Source organism: Salmo salar, chromosome 03, assembly GCF_965601325.2.
Source record: "Salmo salar chromosome 03, fSalSal1, whole genome shotgun sequence".
Classification (NCBI taxonomy): Eukaryota; Metazoa; Chordata; class Actinopteri; order Salmoniformes; family Salmonidae; genus Salmo; species Salmo salar.
The window spans coordinates 99641622-99661067 of record NC_138293.1 but is presented as its reverse complement, the minus strand read 5'-3'; the positions used below and the strand labels follow the sequence as shown (position 1 = coordinate 99661067).

At 44.0% G+C, this 19446-nt stretch overlaps 1 protein-coding gene across 2 annotated transcripts; it reads right to left on the bottom strand.

Moving 5' to 3' along the window:
* Positions 1-462: 462 nt before the first annotated feature.
* Positions 463-17585, bottom strand: LOC106601944 (protein mono-ADP-ribosyltransferase PARP15). Of its 2 annotated transcripts, XM_082972955.1 has the most exons (5): positions 17402-17585; positions 4982-13633; positions 3420-4425; positions 2644-2818; positions 463-2442 (listed from the first exon to the last, which is right to left on the bottom strand). In XM_082972955.1, exons 3-5 carry the CDS (start codon positions 3525-3527, stop codon positions 2159-2161), a joined length of 567 nt encoding a protein of 188 aa, XP_082829081.1. In that variant the 5' UTR covers positions 3528-4425; positions 4982-13633; positions 17402-17585; the 3' UTR covers positions 463-2158. The 2 variants fall into 2 exon arrangements, with proteins under 2 accessions (XP_082829081.1, XP_082829080.1); XM_082972954.1 differs by lacking the exons at positions 463-2442; positions 2644-2818 and having other exon boundaries at positions 3536-4425.
* Positions 17586-19446: the final 1861 nt, after the last annotated feature.

The window sequence follows — 19446 nt, the reverse complement described above, 5'->3', positions numbered from 1 at the left end:
CAACTCCACTATACTGTTGATCTGATATTCTATAAGAGGAACAGCAACTCCACTATACTGTTGATCTGATATTCTATAAGAGGAACAGCAACTCCACTATACTGTTGATCTGATATTCTATAAGAGGAACAGCAACTCCACTATACTGTTGATCTGATATTCTATAAGAGGAACAGCAACTCCACTATACTGTTGATCTGATATTCTATAAGAGGAACAGCAACTCCACTATACTGTTGATCTGATATTCTATAAGAGGAACAGCAACTCCACTATACTGTTGATCTGATATTCTATAAGAGGAACAGCAACTCCACTATACTGTTGATCTGATATTCTATAAGAGGAACAGCAACTCCACTATACTGTTGATCTGATATTCTATAAGAGGTGCAGGAACAACAACAAAATGGAGGTGCTGGTACTCAAGTCACACACTGATACCAGCACTAACACACCTAATTCAACAAGCCAACCAATCATCATCAAGACCCTGGTTATTTTATTGAACCTGTATTTTATCAGGGAGTCATGCTGAGACCGAGGTCTCTTCACAGATGAGCCCTGAATTAGAGAAATGAAAGAAAATACACGACTCAGGAAAACAGGGTCAGAGAAAACAAACACATTGATCAGTAATAAGGTCCTCTATCAGCTTTCTGAATTGGCCTAGGGGCACAAAAACAACATTTCAATTAGCTGGAAAGTGTGTTGATGCTTTGCTGGAACAAAATCCTGCCCTGCACAGACTGTACTAGTATTTCTAGAGCCAAGCCTTGTTAGGGAGGATGTAGACATTGAATTGATGCGAAAAACAACATATTTATTTATCTTCATAAATGTATACAGAATAATTAGGTTTTATTGGTAGGTTATTAAATTCAATTCACCATTATAAAACCACTTAAACATGCTTAGTTTTAGCTCTCTCGCTCACTCACTCACTCACTCACTGTCTTTCTCTGCATTCTGGTGAGTTCAGAATAAAACCTTTTTTATCACACCAAGTTGTGTCCAATAAGGCCCGAGGAGTTTGTGGTATATGGCCAATATACCACAAACCCCCAGGGTGCCTGATTTCTATTACAAACTGGTTACCAACATAATTAGAGCAGTAAAAATACATGTTTTGTCATACCCGTGGTAAACGGTCTGATATACCACGACTGTCAGCCAATCAGCATTTAGTGCTTGAACCACCCATTTTAGAATCTCATTTTTAGAATTGAGAATGAAACCCCAGAATGTCAGAGCAGAGGTCTAAGTTACAAATAATAAAGGGGTAGAATATGGCTGCAGGAATAGGGTTTGATGAGGTTTGGGTTAGGGTTGTGGTTGAACTGGGTCATTGACATGAAGCTAGGGTTAGGGTTGTGGTTGTGGTTGAGGTTTAAGGTTAAGGCTAGGGTTAGGGTTGAGGCTAGGGTTAGGGTTGTGGTGGAGGCAAGGATTAGGGTTAGGTTTGAGGTTTAGGGTTAGGATTGAGGTTTAGGGTTAGGATTGAGGTTTAGGGTTAGGGTTAGGGTTGTGGTGGAGGCAAGGGTTGGGGTTTGGGTTGAGGCTAGGGTTAGGGTTAGGGTTGTGGTGGAGGCAAGGGTTAGGGTTTGGGTTGAGGCTAGGGTTAGGGTTGTGGTGGAAGCTAGGGTTAGGTTTAGGGTTGAGGCTAGGGTTAGGGTTGTGGTGGAGGCAAGGGTTAGGGTTAGGGTTAGGTTTGAGGCTAGGGTTAGGGTTGAGGCGTAGGCTAGGGTTGGAGTTAGGTTTTAGGCTAGGGTTAGGGTTGTGGTAGAGGCTAGGGTTGGTGTTAGGGTTGAGGGTCAGGGTTGTGGTTGTGATTCAGGCTAGGGTTAGGATTAGGATTAGGATTAGGGTTAGGGTTAGGGTTGTGGTTGTGATTCAGGCTAGGGTTAGGATTAGGATTAGGGTTAGGGTTAGGGTTAAGGTTAGGGTTGTGGTTGTGGTTCAGGCTAGGGTTAGATTGAACCGGGTTACATTATAACCTGTAATGGTTACACTTTTCCATGCAAAAGTGACATCAGTCATTTTCATTTCTTCAATAAAAGTTGTGTATAACAGTTTATAAGGCACATAGTCATAATCATAAGGAAGACTTTTGAAAGTTCAGTAAGAGCATTCATTTCTTTGCTTTTCTCCGCAGGGTCTAGAGGAAAGTGATCAAGTACTCAGGATATGCCTGATTGTCATGGAAAATGACAAACATAGATGGTCCTGATGGGTTGTCTGTCACGCTGTTGTAGAGTTCAACAGTCGTGGTGCTTTTAGCTGGAGGCACTGTCATCCCATGTCGTCCTGCTGTGAAATCTCCAGTCAGAACTCGACATAGGTACATATACTTCTGCCCTTGGAGATCCGGTCTTGAGTATGTGCTTCTGGCAGAGTAGCTGGCACCAACAGCAAAGTAGGTGCCATATCCAAATGCTGTAGCTGGAAAAATTATACATTGCGTCTGGTTTTAGACTACTGCAGAGACAGGACTGAGTAAATGAGAAGCACAAGCTAAGTTTAAAATCAAGAGCAAAATAATTGTACATATAACTTTTACCAATAACCATAGGAGTTGGCAAGACATGACAAACAGATCTGGGACCAGGCTCCTTGTCCATGGAACGTACGCATCTGTCTTACCATTTTTCCCAGCAAAGCTCCGATTGAAGCCATGGTTGTTGATGTGATTGATGGTTGTGTGGCATGTTCCATGGAAGAGCCTCTTCTCATTCTTCTGGTGACCGTTCCTGAGCTCCATGTCATGTTTCTTGATCTGGAGACTCCTCCACAGGGTTGGGTTCTGGATCCTCTGAATCTGAAATAAATTGAGGGAAAACACTTTATATGAGCCATTAATAGACTCTGAAATGTATCCTGAATACCTTCTATACATCTTAGATTATTATTGTGGGCTGAAAAAGATCCAGACAAACAAATATCTGGCTAGCTGACCCCTAGCTGACCCCTAGATTACCCCTAGATGACCCCAAGATGACCCCAAGATGACCCCTAGATGAGCTGAGGGGCCTCATCATTATTTCCAAGTGCTTAACTAAATACTAACACACAAAGTCTCTAATAAACAAACCATTTAATATGGCTGATCTCAAATCAAATCAAATTCAAATCAAATCAAAGGTATTTATAAAGCCCTTTTTACATCAACCGATGTCAAAGTGCTGTACAGAAACCCAGCCCAAAACACCAAACAGCAAACAATACAGGTAGAGAAGCATGGTGGATAGGAAAAACTCCCTAGAAAGACAGGAACCTAGTCAGAAGGCTAGAGACCAACAGATGAGTCACCCTGAACTAATCAACCCATTACTCACACAGTCATGCAGAAAACATCCAGAACATCCGAAGACATAAAAATAACTACAATGGACGTGTATTTTGGAAAACAGGTAGCCTACCTTTATAACTTTTTTGCGGCAGGTGGCTCGGAACAGCTTTAAAACTGCTTTGTGCTCTGTGCTTCCTGGCTGGATGAGGCAGGACAGGCAGGACGTGTTGGCTGGCATGGCATCCCAATGCTGAGGGAGAACCTGAATAGGTTGAGCTTGAACAAACACGGTTATTACTAAGTTGGTGAACAGTTAGCATTTCCCATAAGAAAACCATGTCACACTTAGCCATCATGCTAACACTAACTGGGCATGCATAGTTGTATACAGGATATGATAGTGCCACGAGAAAGAAGAACAGTCTCAGCGAAGCATCTGCCCATGTAATAGTTGTTTCCACTGCTCTAAAAATGTTACCTTCCTCACAATAATGGTATCCATGAACAGAATACAAAGGTTAAGAAAATGCAAATAGACTTCCGGCTAATGGACGTGTTGAACTTGAACTTAGTTAACAAGAGGATAAGCTAAGGTTAAAATAACAAATTAACTCTGTATGGAATACAGCAACCTGTACCTGCTAACTTGTCGATTTGTCTGCTTTTGTCAGCTTTTTTTCCCCCACTTGTTTTGTTAGCAGCCCTGTCAGGCAGGGTGAACTTACACATTTTCCCCCAGACAGAGACCTCCACACGGGGCTGCTTCCTCTCCAGCGCCTGCTGCAGATGGAAGTTATGGATGGGGTGGAATCTCTGGTACTGCCCCCCTGGCTGCTGCTGCTGCCAATCCACCATGTTGCTAGCCACTTTAATGTTCCTGTTGAAGGACTCTTTTTCCCTGGCCTTCCTCAGCATCTCCTGGATTCTCATGTCATGGATGCGGTGGCGGTGGGATTCGGACAGGTAGACAGCGTCGTGTGGGCTGCTGCTGCTCTCTGGTTCCTTTAGGTCCAGGTCCTTGATCCAATGATCCACTTTGGAAGAAATGTGGAAGACAGCCGGATCCACTTCCCGGCCCTCGATGACAATGTCCTCATTCTTTTGTGGCTTTTTAGCTTTACCCCAGTTGAACAATGCTGTGAGAATAAAAGGGAGATACCTAGTCAGTTGTACAACTGAATGCCTTCAACTGAAATGTGTCTTTCATATTTAACCCAACCCCTCTGAATCAGAGAGGTGCAGGGAGCTGCCTTTTATCAACATCCACAGCACCCAGGGAACAGTGGGTTAACTGCCTTGCTCAGGGAGAACAACAGATTTGACCTTGTCAGGTCAGGGATTTGATCCAGCAACCTTTAGATTACTGGCCCAATGCTCTAACCACTAGGCTACCACATGGGACAGAACACACTGTTTTAATGAAGTAATAGGGTATTCTATAGAATGTCATGTAGAATGTCATGTAGAACGTCATGTGGAACGTCATGTGGAACGTCAAGTGGAACGTCATGTGGAACGTCATGTGGAACGTCATGTGGAACGTCAAGTGGAACGTCAAGTGGAACGTCATGTGGAACGTCAAGTGGAACGTCATGTGGAACGTCATGTGGAACGTCAAGTGGAACGTCAAGTGGAACGTCATGTGGAACGTCAAGTGGAACGTCAAGTAGAACGTCATGTAGAATGTCTTACCGTGAGGTTTTACGTATGTAGGCTTTTTGCAGGTGATCAGATATTCAGGTAGAGCCTGGTGACCATTGAAGATGACCCAGGTGTCTCCGCCTCCGTTCACACTGTCATACAGGGTGAGTGGGTCTCTGGCAAAGGCAGGTGGCACGATGAGACCAGGACAGCCAACAATTGACTTGCCAGTCAGCACCTGTGCCTCAATGAAGTAGAGGTACTCCTCGTCAGCTGAGCCCTTCCAAAGCCTCTCTGCTCCATGCACGCTGCCGCTGAAATAGATCCCCTCTCCCAGCTTTTGCTCTGCGGATGAAACATATTCATGCACAGCATCAGAGAAAGTGGACTCCATGGCAACATAAAACCATTTTGTGACGGTTGTGTGTTATTCTAGCTACACACCAGGAATAGGTATGTGCTTTGACTGAAAAGGACTAGTGAAAGTTGCCGACCTGCATATTCTGATTGCGGTAGACCCACGGGTAGAGTACATGTCGGCTAGTGTAACTATTTATTACACCTCGTGTTAACATTCTGTCATAAAGAACACATGTTCATCTTCATAAAAAACATGGTTTTCCAATCTCAAGGCGTTAAATAATAATCAAATACTAAAGTGCCATTAAGGTAACATGGTAGAGGTTTTCATCTTAAATCAGCCATACATTGTCCCTTGTGACATGTGGAATGGAAGCTTGTTGTGTGCAACAGGGAGGGTCAATTCAGTGCAAGCTTCACAAAAACAATGTCTAGCCAATCTATCTATGGGTAAAAGGTTTGATTGTGTTATGGTCGACGCGCTAATTTTTCCACCACAAATCACCAGAAAGAATAGAACCAGCTCACTATGATTGACCATTTTTTTATTTAACTTTATTTAACTAGGCAAGTCAGTTAAGAACAAATTCTTTATAAAATGACAGCCTACAACCAACCATACTCGTACGATGCTAGGCCAATTGCGCACCGCCCTATGGGACTCCCAATCACAGACGGTTATGATACAGCCTGGAATTGAACCAGGGTCTGTAGTGATATAGCCTCTAGCACTGAGATGCAATTCCTTAGACCACTGCACCACTCGGGAGCCTGAACCAGGGTCTGTAGTGATATAGCCTCTAGCACTGAGATGTGGTGCCTTAGACCACTGCACCACTCGAGAGCCTGAACCAGGGTCTGTAGTGATATAGCCTCTAGCACTGAGATGTGGTGCCTTAGGCCACTGCACCACTCGGGAGCCTGAACCAGGGTCTGTAGTGATATAGCCTCTAGCACTGAGATGTGGTGCCTTAGACCACTGCACCACTCGGGAGCCTGATGTTCAATGTTTATTTTGAAAAAAAGGAAGGAATAGGAATAGTTTCACCATATTAAAACGAGAGTTCAGTTCACGCAACAGCGTTGACCTTAAAATGAGGGACACTTGTAAATTAATCACTAATCACGTTAAATAAATTAAAATCTACAAAAATGACTGTCAAAGCAAGAACATACAGTAACTAGGCCTTTACAAAGAGGGTGGAATCATGAAGAAATGTTGGGGTTAAAGAGGGTTTACAATCTTCCTAGAATTTGGGAAAACATGACGAGGGAAACGTGAACTTGAGCAAGTTTTTATTCATATAAAAAAAAACTGATTTATTGAATTTTCCAAATGGTCTATATTAAAGGGCACTTAATTTAATATAACAGGCTTTTAAAATTCAATATTAGTGCAAAACCTTGATTGAAAATATAAAAGGGATGCAAAAGGTACTCTATTTTTGGAATGTCTGTCATAGGCGTCGTAAGGATTGGACCAAGGCGCAGCGGGTAAAGTGCTCATCTTCTTAATTTATTTATTTACACTTGAACAAAATAAACAAAACGACGAAACAGTTCCGTAAGGCAACACAGGCTATACAGGAAAACAACCACCCACAAAACACAAGTGAAACAAACCCCAACTAAATATGGCCTCCAATTAGAGGCAACAACAACCAACTTCCTCTAATTGGAGGTCCTACCAAAACCCCAACATAGAAATAGAAAACTAGATTTAAACATAGAAATAGAAAACATAGAACCAAAACCAAAACCACCAAAACACACAAAACAAACACCCCCTGCCACGCCCTGACCAAACTACAATGACAAATAACCCCTTTTACTGGTCAGGACGTGACAATGTCATTCTTATTCTACAGTTGGCTTCTCTCTTGCCGTCAGGTGGTGCAAACTCCATCTGAATCTCTCTTACCATCAGGTGGTGTAAACTCCATCTGAATCTCTCTTACTGTCAGGTGGTGCAAACTTTGAATCTCTCTAACCGTCAGGTGGTGCAAACTCTGAATCTCTCTTACCATCAGGTGGCGTAAACTCCATCTGAATCTCTCTAACCGTCAGGTGGTGCAAACTCCATCTGAATCTCTCTTACCGTCAGGGGTGCAAACTCCATCTGAATCTCTCTTACCATCAGGTGGTGTAAACTCCATCTGAATCTCTCTTACTGTCAGGTGGTGCAAACTTTGAATCTCTCTAACCGTCAGGTGGTGCAAACTCTGAATCTCTCTCACCGCCAGGTGGTGTAAACTCCATCTGAATCTCTCTCGCCGTCAGGTGGTGCAAACTACATCTGAATCTCTCTTACCATCAGGTGGTGCAAACTCTGAATCTCTTTAACCGTCAGGTGTTTACCTCAAATCTGAAATCCACAACAGAAGCTTGCCAGAGGTGAACTGGCTAACGTTGGAGTTCAGCTAGCCACGGTTAGCGGTCATCAGCTATCCATTAACTCGAAATGCTATCGCCAGTTTTTTTGTACAGCGCGACTCAGACCAGCGCATACCGGACCTATTTCTCTCTCCATATCCCCGGATTTCTACCGCAGGCTCTGGACATTTACACCTGGATCTTGCAGCTAGCTAGCTGCTACCTGAGTGACTATTGGCAAACGTCGGTCCCGGAGCTAACATACATTTTTCCGGAGCTAGCCAGCTGAAGAGTTCCATCAGCCACTCCTGGGCTACAATCACCTATCCGAACCCTTTTTACTGCAAATGCGGAGCCCCGTTGGGCCTTCACGACTGGACTACCGACGTTATCTGCCCGAGGGAGTTATCCAATCTGGCCCCTCCATCTCGACGTAACCTGAACGCCCATCTGCGGTCCGCTAATCGTTAGCTGTCTGATCGGCTGCTATCTGAATAGGTCTATCGGACAATTTTCTTGGGCCACTATAACTATAACGATTTTGCCAATTGGACTGGTCCCCCCTACCACACGGAACCCCACTAATCTACAGACGGAAACGCACGAGGTGGCTAAAAACAGACCTCCCTCCATCTTCTACCGCTTGCTACCTATGGCTCGGCTAGCTGTCTAATTCTCACTGGACCCTTTGATCACTCGGCTAAGCATGTCTCTCCTTATTGTCAATATGCCTTGTCCATTGCTGTTCTGGTTAGTGTTTATTGGCTTATTTCACTGTAGAACCTCTAGCCCTGCTCATTATACCTTATCCAACCTTTCAGTTCCTCCACCTACACATGCTATGACATCTTCTGGTTTGAATGATGTTTCTAGAGACAATATCTCTCTCATCATCACTAAATGCCTAGGTTTACCTCCACTGTATTCACATCCTACCATACCTTTGTCTGTACATTATACCTTGAAGCTATTTTATCGCCCCCAGAAACCTGCTCCTTTTACTCTCTATTCCGGATGTCACACACGACCAATTCTCATAGCTTTTAACCGTACCCTTATCATCCTCCTCCTCCTCTGTTCCTCTGGTGATGTAGAGGTGAATCCAGGCCCTGCAATGCCTAGCTCCACTCCTATTCCCCAGGTGCTCTCTTTTGATGACTTCTGTAACCATAATAGCCTTGGTTTCATACATGTTAACATCAGAAGCCTCCTCCCTAAGTTTGTTTTATTCACTGCTTTAGCACACTCTGCCAACCCGGATGTCCTAGCCGTGTCTGAATCCTGGCTTAGGAAGTCCACCAAAAACTCTGAAATCTTCATCCCTAACTACAACGTTTTCAGACAAGATAGAACGGCCAAAGGGGGCGGTGTTGCAATCTACTGCAGAGATAGCCTTCTGTCCTACTATCCAGGTCTGTACCAATACAATTTGAACTTCTACTTTTAAAAATCCACCTCTCTAAAAACAAGTCTCTCACCATTGCTGCCTGCTATAGACCACCCTCGGCCCCCAGCTGTGCTCTGGACACCATATGTGAACTGATTGCCCCCGATCTATCTTCAGAGCTCGTGCTGCTAGGTGACCTAAACTGGGACATGCTTAACCTTTTAGGGCTAGGGGGCAGTATTGTCACTTTCGGATGAAATACGTGCCCATATTAAACTGCCTCCTACTCAATCTCAGAAGCTAGGATATGCATATTATCAGTAGATTTGGATAGAAAACACTCTACAGTTTCCAAAACTGTTTGAATGATGTCTGTGAGTATAACAGAACTCATATGGCAGGCAAAACCCAGAGAGAAATCCAACGAGGAAATGAAAATCTGGTTCCTGTAGCTTGAAAAATGGGTGTCTGATTATTTCTGGCTGGGTACTCTGCTGACATAATCTAATGTTTTGCTTTCGCTGTAAAGCCTTTTTGAAATCGGACAGTGTGGTTAGATAAAGGAGAGTCTTGTCTTTAAAATGCTGTAAAATAGTCATATGTTTGAAAAATTGAAGTTTTTGTATTTTTGAGGAATTTGTAATTCGCGCCACGCCTATCATTGGATATTGGAGCAGGTGTTCCGCTAGCGGAACGTCTAGATGTAAGAGGTTTTAACACCCCAGCCATCCTACAATCCAAGCTTGATGCCCTCAATCTCACACAAATTATTAATGAACCCACCAGGTACCACCCCAAAGCCGTAACCAACTTGCGCTCTAAATACAACTCTACTGTTTTCAACCAAGATCTCAGCGATCACTGCCTCATTGCCTGCATCCGTAATGGGTCAGCGGTCAAACAACCTTCACTCATCACTGTCAAACGCTCCCTGAAACATTTCAGCGAGCAAGCCTTTCTAATCGACCTGGCACGGGTATCCTGGAAGGATATTGACCCCATCCCGTCAGTAGAGGATGCCTGGTTATTTTTTTTAAAATGCCTTCCTCACCATCTTAAATAAGCATGCCCCATTCAAGAAATTTAGAACCAGGAAGAGATATAGCCCTTGGTTCTCTCCAGACCTGACTGCCCTTAACCAACACAAAAACATCCTGTGGCGTTCTGCATTAGCATCGAACAGCCTCCGTGATATGCAACTTTTCAGGGAAGTTAGAAACCAATATACACAGGCAGTTAGAAAAGCCAAGGCTAGCTTTTTCAAGCAGAAATTTGCTTCCTGCAACACAAAGTCTAAAAAGTTCTGGGACACTGTAAAGTCCATGGAGAATAAGAACACCTCCTCCCAACTGCCCACTGCACTGAGGATAGGAAACTCTGTCACCACCGATAAACCCACTATAATTGAGAATTTCAATAAGCATTTTTCTATGGCTGGCCATGCTTTCCACCTGGTTACCCCTACTGCAGTCAACAGCACTGCACCCCCCACAGCTACTCGCCCAAGCCTTCCCCATTTCTCCTTCACCCAAATCCATTCAGCTGATGTTCTGAAAGAGCTGCAAAATTTGGACCCATACAAATCAGCCAGGCTCGACAATCTGGACCCTTTCTTTCTAAAATTATCTGCCAAAATTGTTGCAACCCCTATTACTAGCCTGTTCAACATCTCTTTCGTGTCGTCTGAGATTCCCAAAGATTGGAAAGCAGCTGCTGTCATCCCCCTCTTCAAAGGAGGGGACACTCTTGACACAAACTGCTACAGACCTATATCTATCCTACCCTGCCTTTCTAAGGTCTTCGAAAGCCAAGTCAACAAACAGATTACCGACCATTTTGAATCCCACCGCACCTTCTCCGCTATGCAATCTGGTTTCAGAGCTGGTCATGGGTGCACCTCAGCCACGCTCAAGGTCCTAAACGATATCATAATCGCCATTGATAAGAAACAATACTGTGCTGCCGTATTCATCGACCTGGCCAAAGCTTTCGACTCTGTCAATCACCACATCCTCATCAGCAGACTCAATAGCCTTGGTTTCTCAAATGATTGCCTTGCCTGGTTCACCAACTACTTCTCTGATAGAGTTCAGTGTGTCAAATCGGAGGGCCTGTTGTCCAGACCTCTGGCAGTCTCTATGGGGGTGCCACAGGGTTCAATTCTTGGGCCAACTCTTTTCTCTGTATACATCAATGATGTCGCTCTTGCTGCTGGTGAGTCTCTGATCCACCTCTACGCAGACGACACCATTCTGTATACTTCTGGACCTTCTTTGGACACTGTGTTAACTAACCTCCAGACGAGCTTCAATGCCATACAACTCTCCTTCCGTGGCCTCCAACTGCTCCTAAATACAAGTAAAACTAAATGCATGCTCTTCAACCGATCGCTACCTGCACCTGCCCGCCTGTCCAGCATCACTACTCTGGACAGTTCTGACTTAGAATATGTGGACAACTACAAATACCTAGGTGTCTGGTTAGACTGTAAACTCTCCTTCCAGACTCACATCAAACATCTCCAATCCAAAGTTAAATCTAGAATTGGCTTCCTATTTCGCAACAAAGCATCCTTCACTCATGCTGCCAAACATACCCTCGTAAAACTGACCATCCTACCGATCCTCGACTTCGGCGATGTCATTTACAAAATAGCCTCCAATACCCTACTCAACAAACTGAATGCAGTCTATCCCAGTGCCATCCGTTTTGTCACCAAAGCCCCATATACTACCCACCACTGCGACCTGTGCGCTCTCGTTGGCTGGCCCTCGCTTCATAATCGTCGCCAAACCCACTGGCTCCAGGTCATCTACAAGACCCTGCTAGTTAAAGTCCCCCCTTATCTCCGCTCACTGGTCACCATAGCAGCACACACCTGTAGCACACGCTCCAGCAGGTATATCTCTCTGGTCACCCCCAAAGCCAATTCCTCCTTTGGCCATCTCTCCTTCCAGTTCTCTGCTACCAATGACTGGAACGAACTACAAAAATCTCTGAAACTGGAAACACTTATCTCCCTCACTAGCTTTAAGCACCAGCTGTCAGAGCAGCTCTCAGATCACTGCACCTGTACATAGCCCATCTATAATTTAGCCCAAACAACTACCTCTTCCCCTACTGTATTTATTTATTTATTTTGCTCCTTTGCACCCCATTATTTCTATTTCTACTTTGCACTTTCTTATACTACAAATCTACCATTCCAGTGTTTTACTTGCTATATTGTATTTACTTTGCCACCATGGCCTTTTTTGCCTTTACCTCCCTTATCTCACCTCATTTGCTCACATTGTATATAGACTTATTTTTCTACTGTATTATTGACTGTATGTTTGTTTTACTCCATGTGTAACTCTGTGTTGTTATATGTTGTCGAACTGCTTTGCTTTATCTTGGCCAGGTCGCAATTGTAAATGAGAACTTGTTCTCAACTTGCCTACCTGGTTAAATAAAGGTGAAATAAATATTCTTTCAATAAAAGGTGGTGTAAACTCCATCTGAATCTCTTCCATCAGGTGGTGCAAACTCTGAATCTCTCTAACCGTCAGGTGGTGCAAACTCTGAATCTCTCTTACTGTCAGGTGGTGCAAACTCTGAATCTCTCTTACCGTCAGGTGGTGTAAACTCCATCTGAATCTCTCTTACCGTCAGGTGGTGCAAACTCCATCTGAATCTCTCTTACCGTCAGGTGGTGCAAACTCTGAATCTCTCTCACCACCAGGTGGTGCAAACTCTGAATCTCTCTTACCGTCAGGTGGCGTAAACTCCATCTGAATCTCTCTTACTGTCAGGTGGTGCAAACTCAATCTCTCTTACCGTCAGGTGGTGTAAACTCCATCTGAATCTCTCTTACCATCAGGTGGTGCAAACTCCATCTGAAAGCCCACTCTGCTGAGCAGGTCACAGAATTGCACAGGCAAGCGCTGGTACATTCGCTGAGAAGAGGTAGACACCTGCAACTGCCTTTTCCTAAGGTCAAAGACCTGCTTCAGAGCTTTGTTCTCCACCTTCTCAACCTGTAACGCATCAGCCATGGACATATTTGATCAGGCAGTGAATACCACAGATTGCACCATTAATGTTATCCATCGTTTCTTGTGACACTCACCCTGACAATTTGAAGTCCGGGAAAATGTTGCTGTCTCTCTTTATAGTCAGAACTGTTGTCATCTACAGGCTTCCTTGGGGAACTGATGAGAGATTGCAGGCCTATTAAACTCAACTCTTCTTTTGCAAAGTCCTCTTGGACTTTGCAGCACAGGGCTTCCACCTCTAACACAGCAGCTTTATAGAAGCCCCCTGGATGGTCAATCCAAAGCGGCCATCTTTAAAGTTCTCCTCGATGGAAACTTCCCTCTTGGTCTGAAGGGAAAGAAGCTCTTCAAACTCCCTCTGGCCAAAGTGCTGGATGAAATTGTTGTGAATGGTGATTACATTCTTCGAGGCAGGGTACAAAACATCCAAATACCAGCGTCTGGCCTCCCTCAATGTCTCATGATAGGCACCGCAGAGCTCGATAAACGGTTGAAAACCTTTCCTTGCATCTCTGGAGTCGGAATGGACCGTTTTGTGCTTAAATACTTAAAGATGAGACATAGAAGAAGAATACTGTTAGATATACTGTAGGAAATACTGTAGGAAATACTGTGAGATATTGATAAAATAATTTATATGTTTAAGGTTTTGACTAAATGACCCTGAAAATGTATAACTGAGTGATTATAATACTAATTCTATAACTGTGTGTGCATAGGACAAGCTAAGACTTTACTATTTAGCAATATAAGTGAGACATTCAAGGAAAAGGAGAACTGTTAACAGACAGCAGACAACTTGTGACCACTGTGAAACTGATAACAGGAAGAAGGTCTCCCCACCCAGGGAGGGGAGAAACCTTTAGGCTTACAGTAGATTATGTAACATGGGGCAGGATAAGCATTGACAGTGTTAAAGAAGAGGAGGGGAATTTGTAAGGGGTATGACATATGGTATGACCAAATGTTAGGTATAAAAGGCTGTGTACATTGTATGATATTCAGAGCCCTCGTGAATAAACTTGGTTGACAATTGTAGGCTGGGCCTCCGTTTGTGTCATTTAACCAGAACCTTACAAACTCTGGGGTGCAGACTGAGTAGTTTAATTGAAGTTCAGTTTATGAACATTGGGAACAAAATTCTCATAACAGATATACTGTAGGAAATACTGTGAGATATACTGTAGGAAATACTGTGAGATATACTGTAGGAAATACTGTGAGATATACTGTAGGAAATACTGTAAGATATACTGTAGGAAATACTGTGAGATATGTGGCAAGTGTTCTGATAATACACCAATGATAATAAGAGTTCCCCTTCATCTACTTCTTTTGTCCAGGATCTCACCTTGAGAGGAGGCACTGTTGGAAGAACTAAGAACTAGATCTAAAATGGAGCTGGAAGAAATGGCAGCAGTTTTACGGGCGCCCAACCAATTGTGCTATTATGTGTTTTTTTCGCGTTATTTGTAACTTATTTTGTACATAATGTTTCTGTAACCGTATCTTACTGCAAAAAAAGATCTTCTGGATATCAGGACAGCGATCACTCACCTCGGATTAAACTAAGATTTTTTTCTTCAACAAGCAGGACGCACAGGACATTCTCCAAACACCCGACAAGGCCAACATCCTAGTTATTTGCAAGAGGAAGAGATGCAGGTACAGAGGACACAGAACAGGATGCCTTGTACGGCGTCATGGATATTCAGCTAGCGGGATATACACTGCACCGGCAGGATAGAACAGCACACTCCGGTAAGACGAGGGGGGCGGTCTGTGCATATTTGTAAACAACAGCTGGTGCACGAAATCTAAGGAAGTCTCTAGATTTTGTTCGCCTGAAGTAGAGTATCTTGTGATAAACTGCAGACCACACTACTTGCCTAGAGAGTTTTCAGCTATACTTTTCGTGGCTGTTTACTTACCACCACAGACGAATGCTGGCACTAAGACCGCACTCGGTCAGCTGTATAAGGAAATAAGCAAACAGGAAACCACTCACCCAGAGGCGGTGCTCCTAGTTGCCGGAGACTTTAATGCAGGGAAACTTAAATCAGTTCTACCTCATTTCCATCAACATGTTAAATGTGCAACCAGAGGGAAAAAAATTCTAGATCACATGTACTCTACACACAGAGACGCGTACAAAGCTCTCCCTCGCCCTCCATTTGGTAAATTCGACCACAACTCTATCCTCCTGATACATACCCCAACCAGAAGCCATGGATTACAGGCAACATTCGCACTGAGCTAAAGGGTAGAGCTGCCGCTTTCAAGGTGCGGGACTCTTACAAGAACTGCGACGAACCATCAAACAGGCAAAGCGTCAATACAGGGCTAAGATTGAATCATACTACACCGGCTCCGACGCTCATCGGATGTGGCAGGGCTTGAAAACTATTATGGACTACAAAGGGAAGCACAGCCGCGAGCTGCCCAGTGACACGAGCCTACCAGACGAGCTAAATCACTTCTATGCTCGCACTGAGGCATGCATGAGAGCATCAGCTGTTCCGGACGACTGTGTGATCACGCTTTCCGTAACCGACGTGAGTAAGACCCTTAAGACCTTTAAACAGGTCAACATACACAAGGCTGCGGGGCCTGATGGATTACCAGGACGTGTGCTCTGGGCATGTGCTGACCAACTGGCAGGTGTCTTCACTGACATTTTCAACATGTCCCTGATTGAGTCTGTAATACCAACATGTTCCAAGCAGACCACCATAGTCCCTGTGCCCAAGAACACAAAGGCAACCTGCCTAAATGACTACAGACCCGTAGCACTCACGTCCGTAGCCATTAAGTGCTTTGAAAGGCTGGTAATGGCTCACATCAACACCATTATCCCAGAAACCCTAGACCCACTCCAATTTGCATACCGCCCAAACAGATCCACAGATGATGCAATCGCTATTGCACTCCACACTGCCCTTTTCCACCTGGACAAAAGGAACACCTATGTGAGAATGCTATTCATTGACTACAGCTCAGCGTTTAACACCATAGTACCCTCAAAGCTCATCACTAAGCTAAGGATCATGGGACTAAACACCTCCCTCTGCAACTGGATCCTGGACTTCCTGATGGGCCGCCCCTAGGTGGTGAAGGTAGGTAGCAACACATCTGCCACGCTGATCCTCAACACAGCGGGCCCTCAGGGGTGTGTGCTCAGTCCCCTCCTGTACTCCCTGTTCACCCACGACTGCATGGCCAGGCACGACTCCAACACCATCATTAAGTTTGCAGATGACACAACAGTGGTAGGCCTGATCACCGACAACGACGAGACAGCCTATAGGGAGGAGGTCAGAGACCTGGCTGGGTGGTGCCAGAATAACAACCTATCCCTCAACGTAACCAAGACTAAGGAAATTATTGTGGACTACAGGAAAAGGAGGACCGAGCACACCCCCATTCTCATCGACGGGGCTGTAGTGGAGCAGGTTGAGAGCTTCAAGTTCCTTTGTGTCCACATCAACAACAAACTAAAATGGTTCAAACACACCAAGACAGTAATGAAGAGGGCATGACAAAGCCTATCCCCCCTCAGGAAACTAAAAAGATTTGGCATGGGTCCTGAGATCCTCAAAAGGTTCTACAGCTGCAACATCGAGAGCATCCTGACTGGTTGTACCACTGCCTGGCACGGCAATTGCTCGGCTTCCGACCGCAAGGCACTTCAGAGGGTAGTGCGTACGGCCCAGTACATCACTGGGGCTAAGCTGCCTGCCATTCAGGACCTCTACAGGTCCTCTACCAAGGAAGGCCCAAAAAATTGTCAAAGACCCCAGCCACCCCAGTCATAGACTGTTCTCTCTTCTACCGCATGGCAAGCGGTACCGGAGTGCCAAGTCTAGGACAAAAAGGCTTCTCAACAGTTTTTACCCCCAAGCCATAAGACTCCTGAACAGGTAATCAAATGGGTCCCCGGACTATTTGCATTGTGTGCCCCCCCCCCCCCACCCCTCTTTTTACGCTGCTGCTACTCTCTGTTTATCACATATGCATAGTCACTTTAACTATACATTCATGTACATACTACCTCAATTGACCCGACCAACCAGTGACCCTGCATATTGGTTAACTGGGCTATCTGCACTGTGTCCCGCCACCCACCCCTCCTTTTACACTACTGCTACTCTCTGTTTATCATATATGCATAGTCACTTTAACCATATCTACATGTACATACTACCTCAATCAGCCCGACTAACCGGTGCCTGTATATAGCCTCGCTAGTGTTATTTTTCACTGTCTTTTTACTGTTGAGGCCCTTTGACAGCTGGGTAGAAAACCTTTCCTCACCTGGCTTCTTGAACTTCATGGCACCTGCACCGGCATCAACACCATGGAGCACAGCAGTACATCCAAACTTGCTATGCAGGACATATGTCAGATCTGGCCCGCATTGGTCCAGGATGATCACCATCTCCTCCTCCAGAGGGATGTTCTCTGACCTGGCCATTGCTCTTACAGAACAGGGAATATTGATCTGAGGAATGAGGAGAACATTTAAGATCAATAAAAGATGGAATATGCGCCACTGTCCGCCCCACCGGCGTTGTTATTGTTTTTGTTTTGTTGACCAAGTGGAGGTGAGGAGCGTCACGCACCGTGGTGAAACAAAAACACTACACACTCTGCTGTTCTATCACGTCCCGTGATGCAATGATGTCTGAGGGAAAAAGCAGCGTTGGTTGTTTGAAGTAACTTCGGTAGTGTATGTTGTAATATCACAAATGGACATGGCAGTTTCACAATTAAGTATTACAGCTTTAATGCATATATTATACAAATCAAATGAGCTTCTTATCAACATAATATAGCCTTTCATATAGCCTATTGTGGTAGTTTAATCGTAACTGCCGACATGTACAGTGCCTTCAGAAAGTATCCACACCCCTTGACATTTTCCACATTTTGTTGTGTTACAGTCTGAATTTAAAATTGATTACATGTAGATTTTGTGTCACTGGTCTAAACATAACACCACATAATATCAAAGTGGAATTATGTTTTTTTTTTATCTGTAATGCCAAGAGTGTGCAAAGCTGTCATAAAGTCAGGCTCCCAAGTGGCGCTGTGGTGTAAGGCACTGCATCTCAGTGCAAGAGGTGTCATTACAGTCCCTGGTTTGAATCCAGGCTGAATCACATCCAGCAGTAATTGGGAGTCCCATAGGGCAGTGCACAATTGTCCCTGTGTCATCTGGGTTTGGCCAGGGTAGACCATCATTGTAAATAAGAATTTGTTCTTAACAGTCTTGCCTAGTTAAATCAAAGGGTGGCTGCTTTGAAGACTATAAAATATATTTTGGATACTACATGATTCCATATGTGTTATTTCATAGTTTTGATGTCTTCATTATTATTCTACAATGTAGAAAATAGTAAAAAATAAAGAAAAACCCTTGAATGAGTAGTTGTTCTAAAACTTTTGACCGGTGATGTATGTATAATTGATTTTGAATCACATCCTTAGCTCGTTAGATTACAACTGTTGGTGTATCTGAACATAAACAATAAACTCAAATTAGATCAAATGAAGTATCAAGTTGTTAATTGTCAGCTAGATTCGGGCATCACAGACTAGACCTAACTTGTTGAGTAAGGACAGACTAGACCTAACTTGGAGTGGCGCTGCCTACGTAAGGACAGACTAGACCTAACTTGTTGAGTAAGGACAGACTAGACCTAACTTGTTGAGTAAGGACAGACTAGACCTAACTTGTTTAATAAGGACAGACTAGACCTAACTTGTTTAATAAGGACAGACTAGACCTAACTTGTTTAATAAGGACAGACTAGACCTAACTTGTTTAGTAAGGACAGACTAGACCTAACTTGTTTAGTAAGGACAGACTAGACCTAACTTGTTTAGTAAGGACAGACTAGACCTAACTTGTTTAGTAAGGACAGACTAGACCTAACTTGTTGAGTAAGGACAGACTAGACCTAACTTGTTTAGTAAGGACAGACTAGACCTAACTTCTTTAGTAAGGACAGACTAGACCTAACTTGTTGAATAAGGACAGACTAGACCTAACTTGTTGAGTAAGGACAGACTAGACCTAACTTGTTTAATAAGGACAGACTAGATCTAACATGTTTAGTAAGGACAGACTAGATCTAACTTGTTTGGTAAGGACAGACTAGACCTAACTTGTTTAGTAAGGACAGACTAGACCTAACTTGTTTAGTAAGGACAGACTAGACCTAACTTGTTTAGTAAGGACAGACTAGACCTAACTTCTTTAGTAAGGACAGACAAGACCTAACTTGTTGAGTAAGGACAGACTAGACCTAACTTGTTGAGTAAGGACAGACTAGACCTAACTTGTTGAGTAAGGA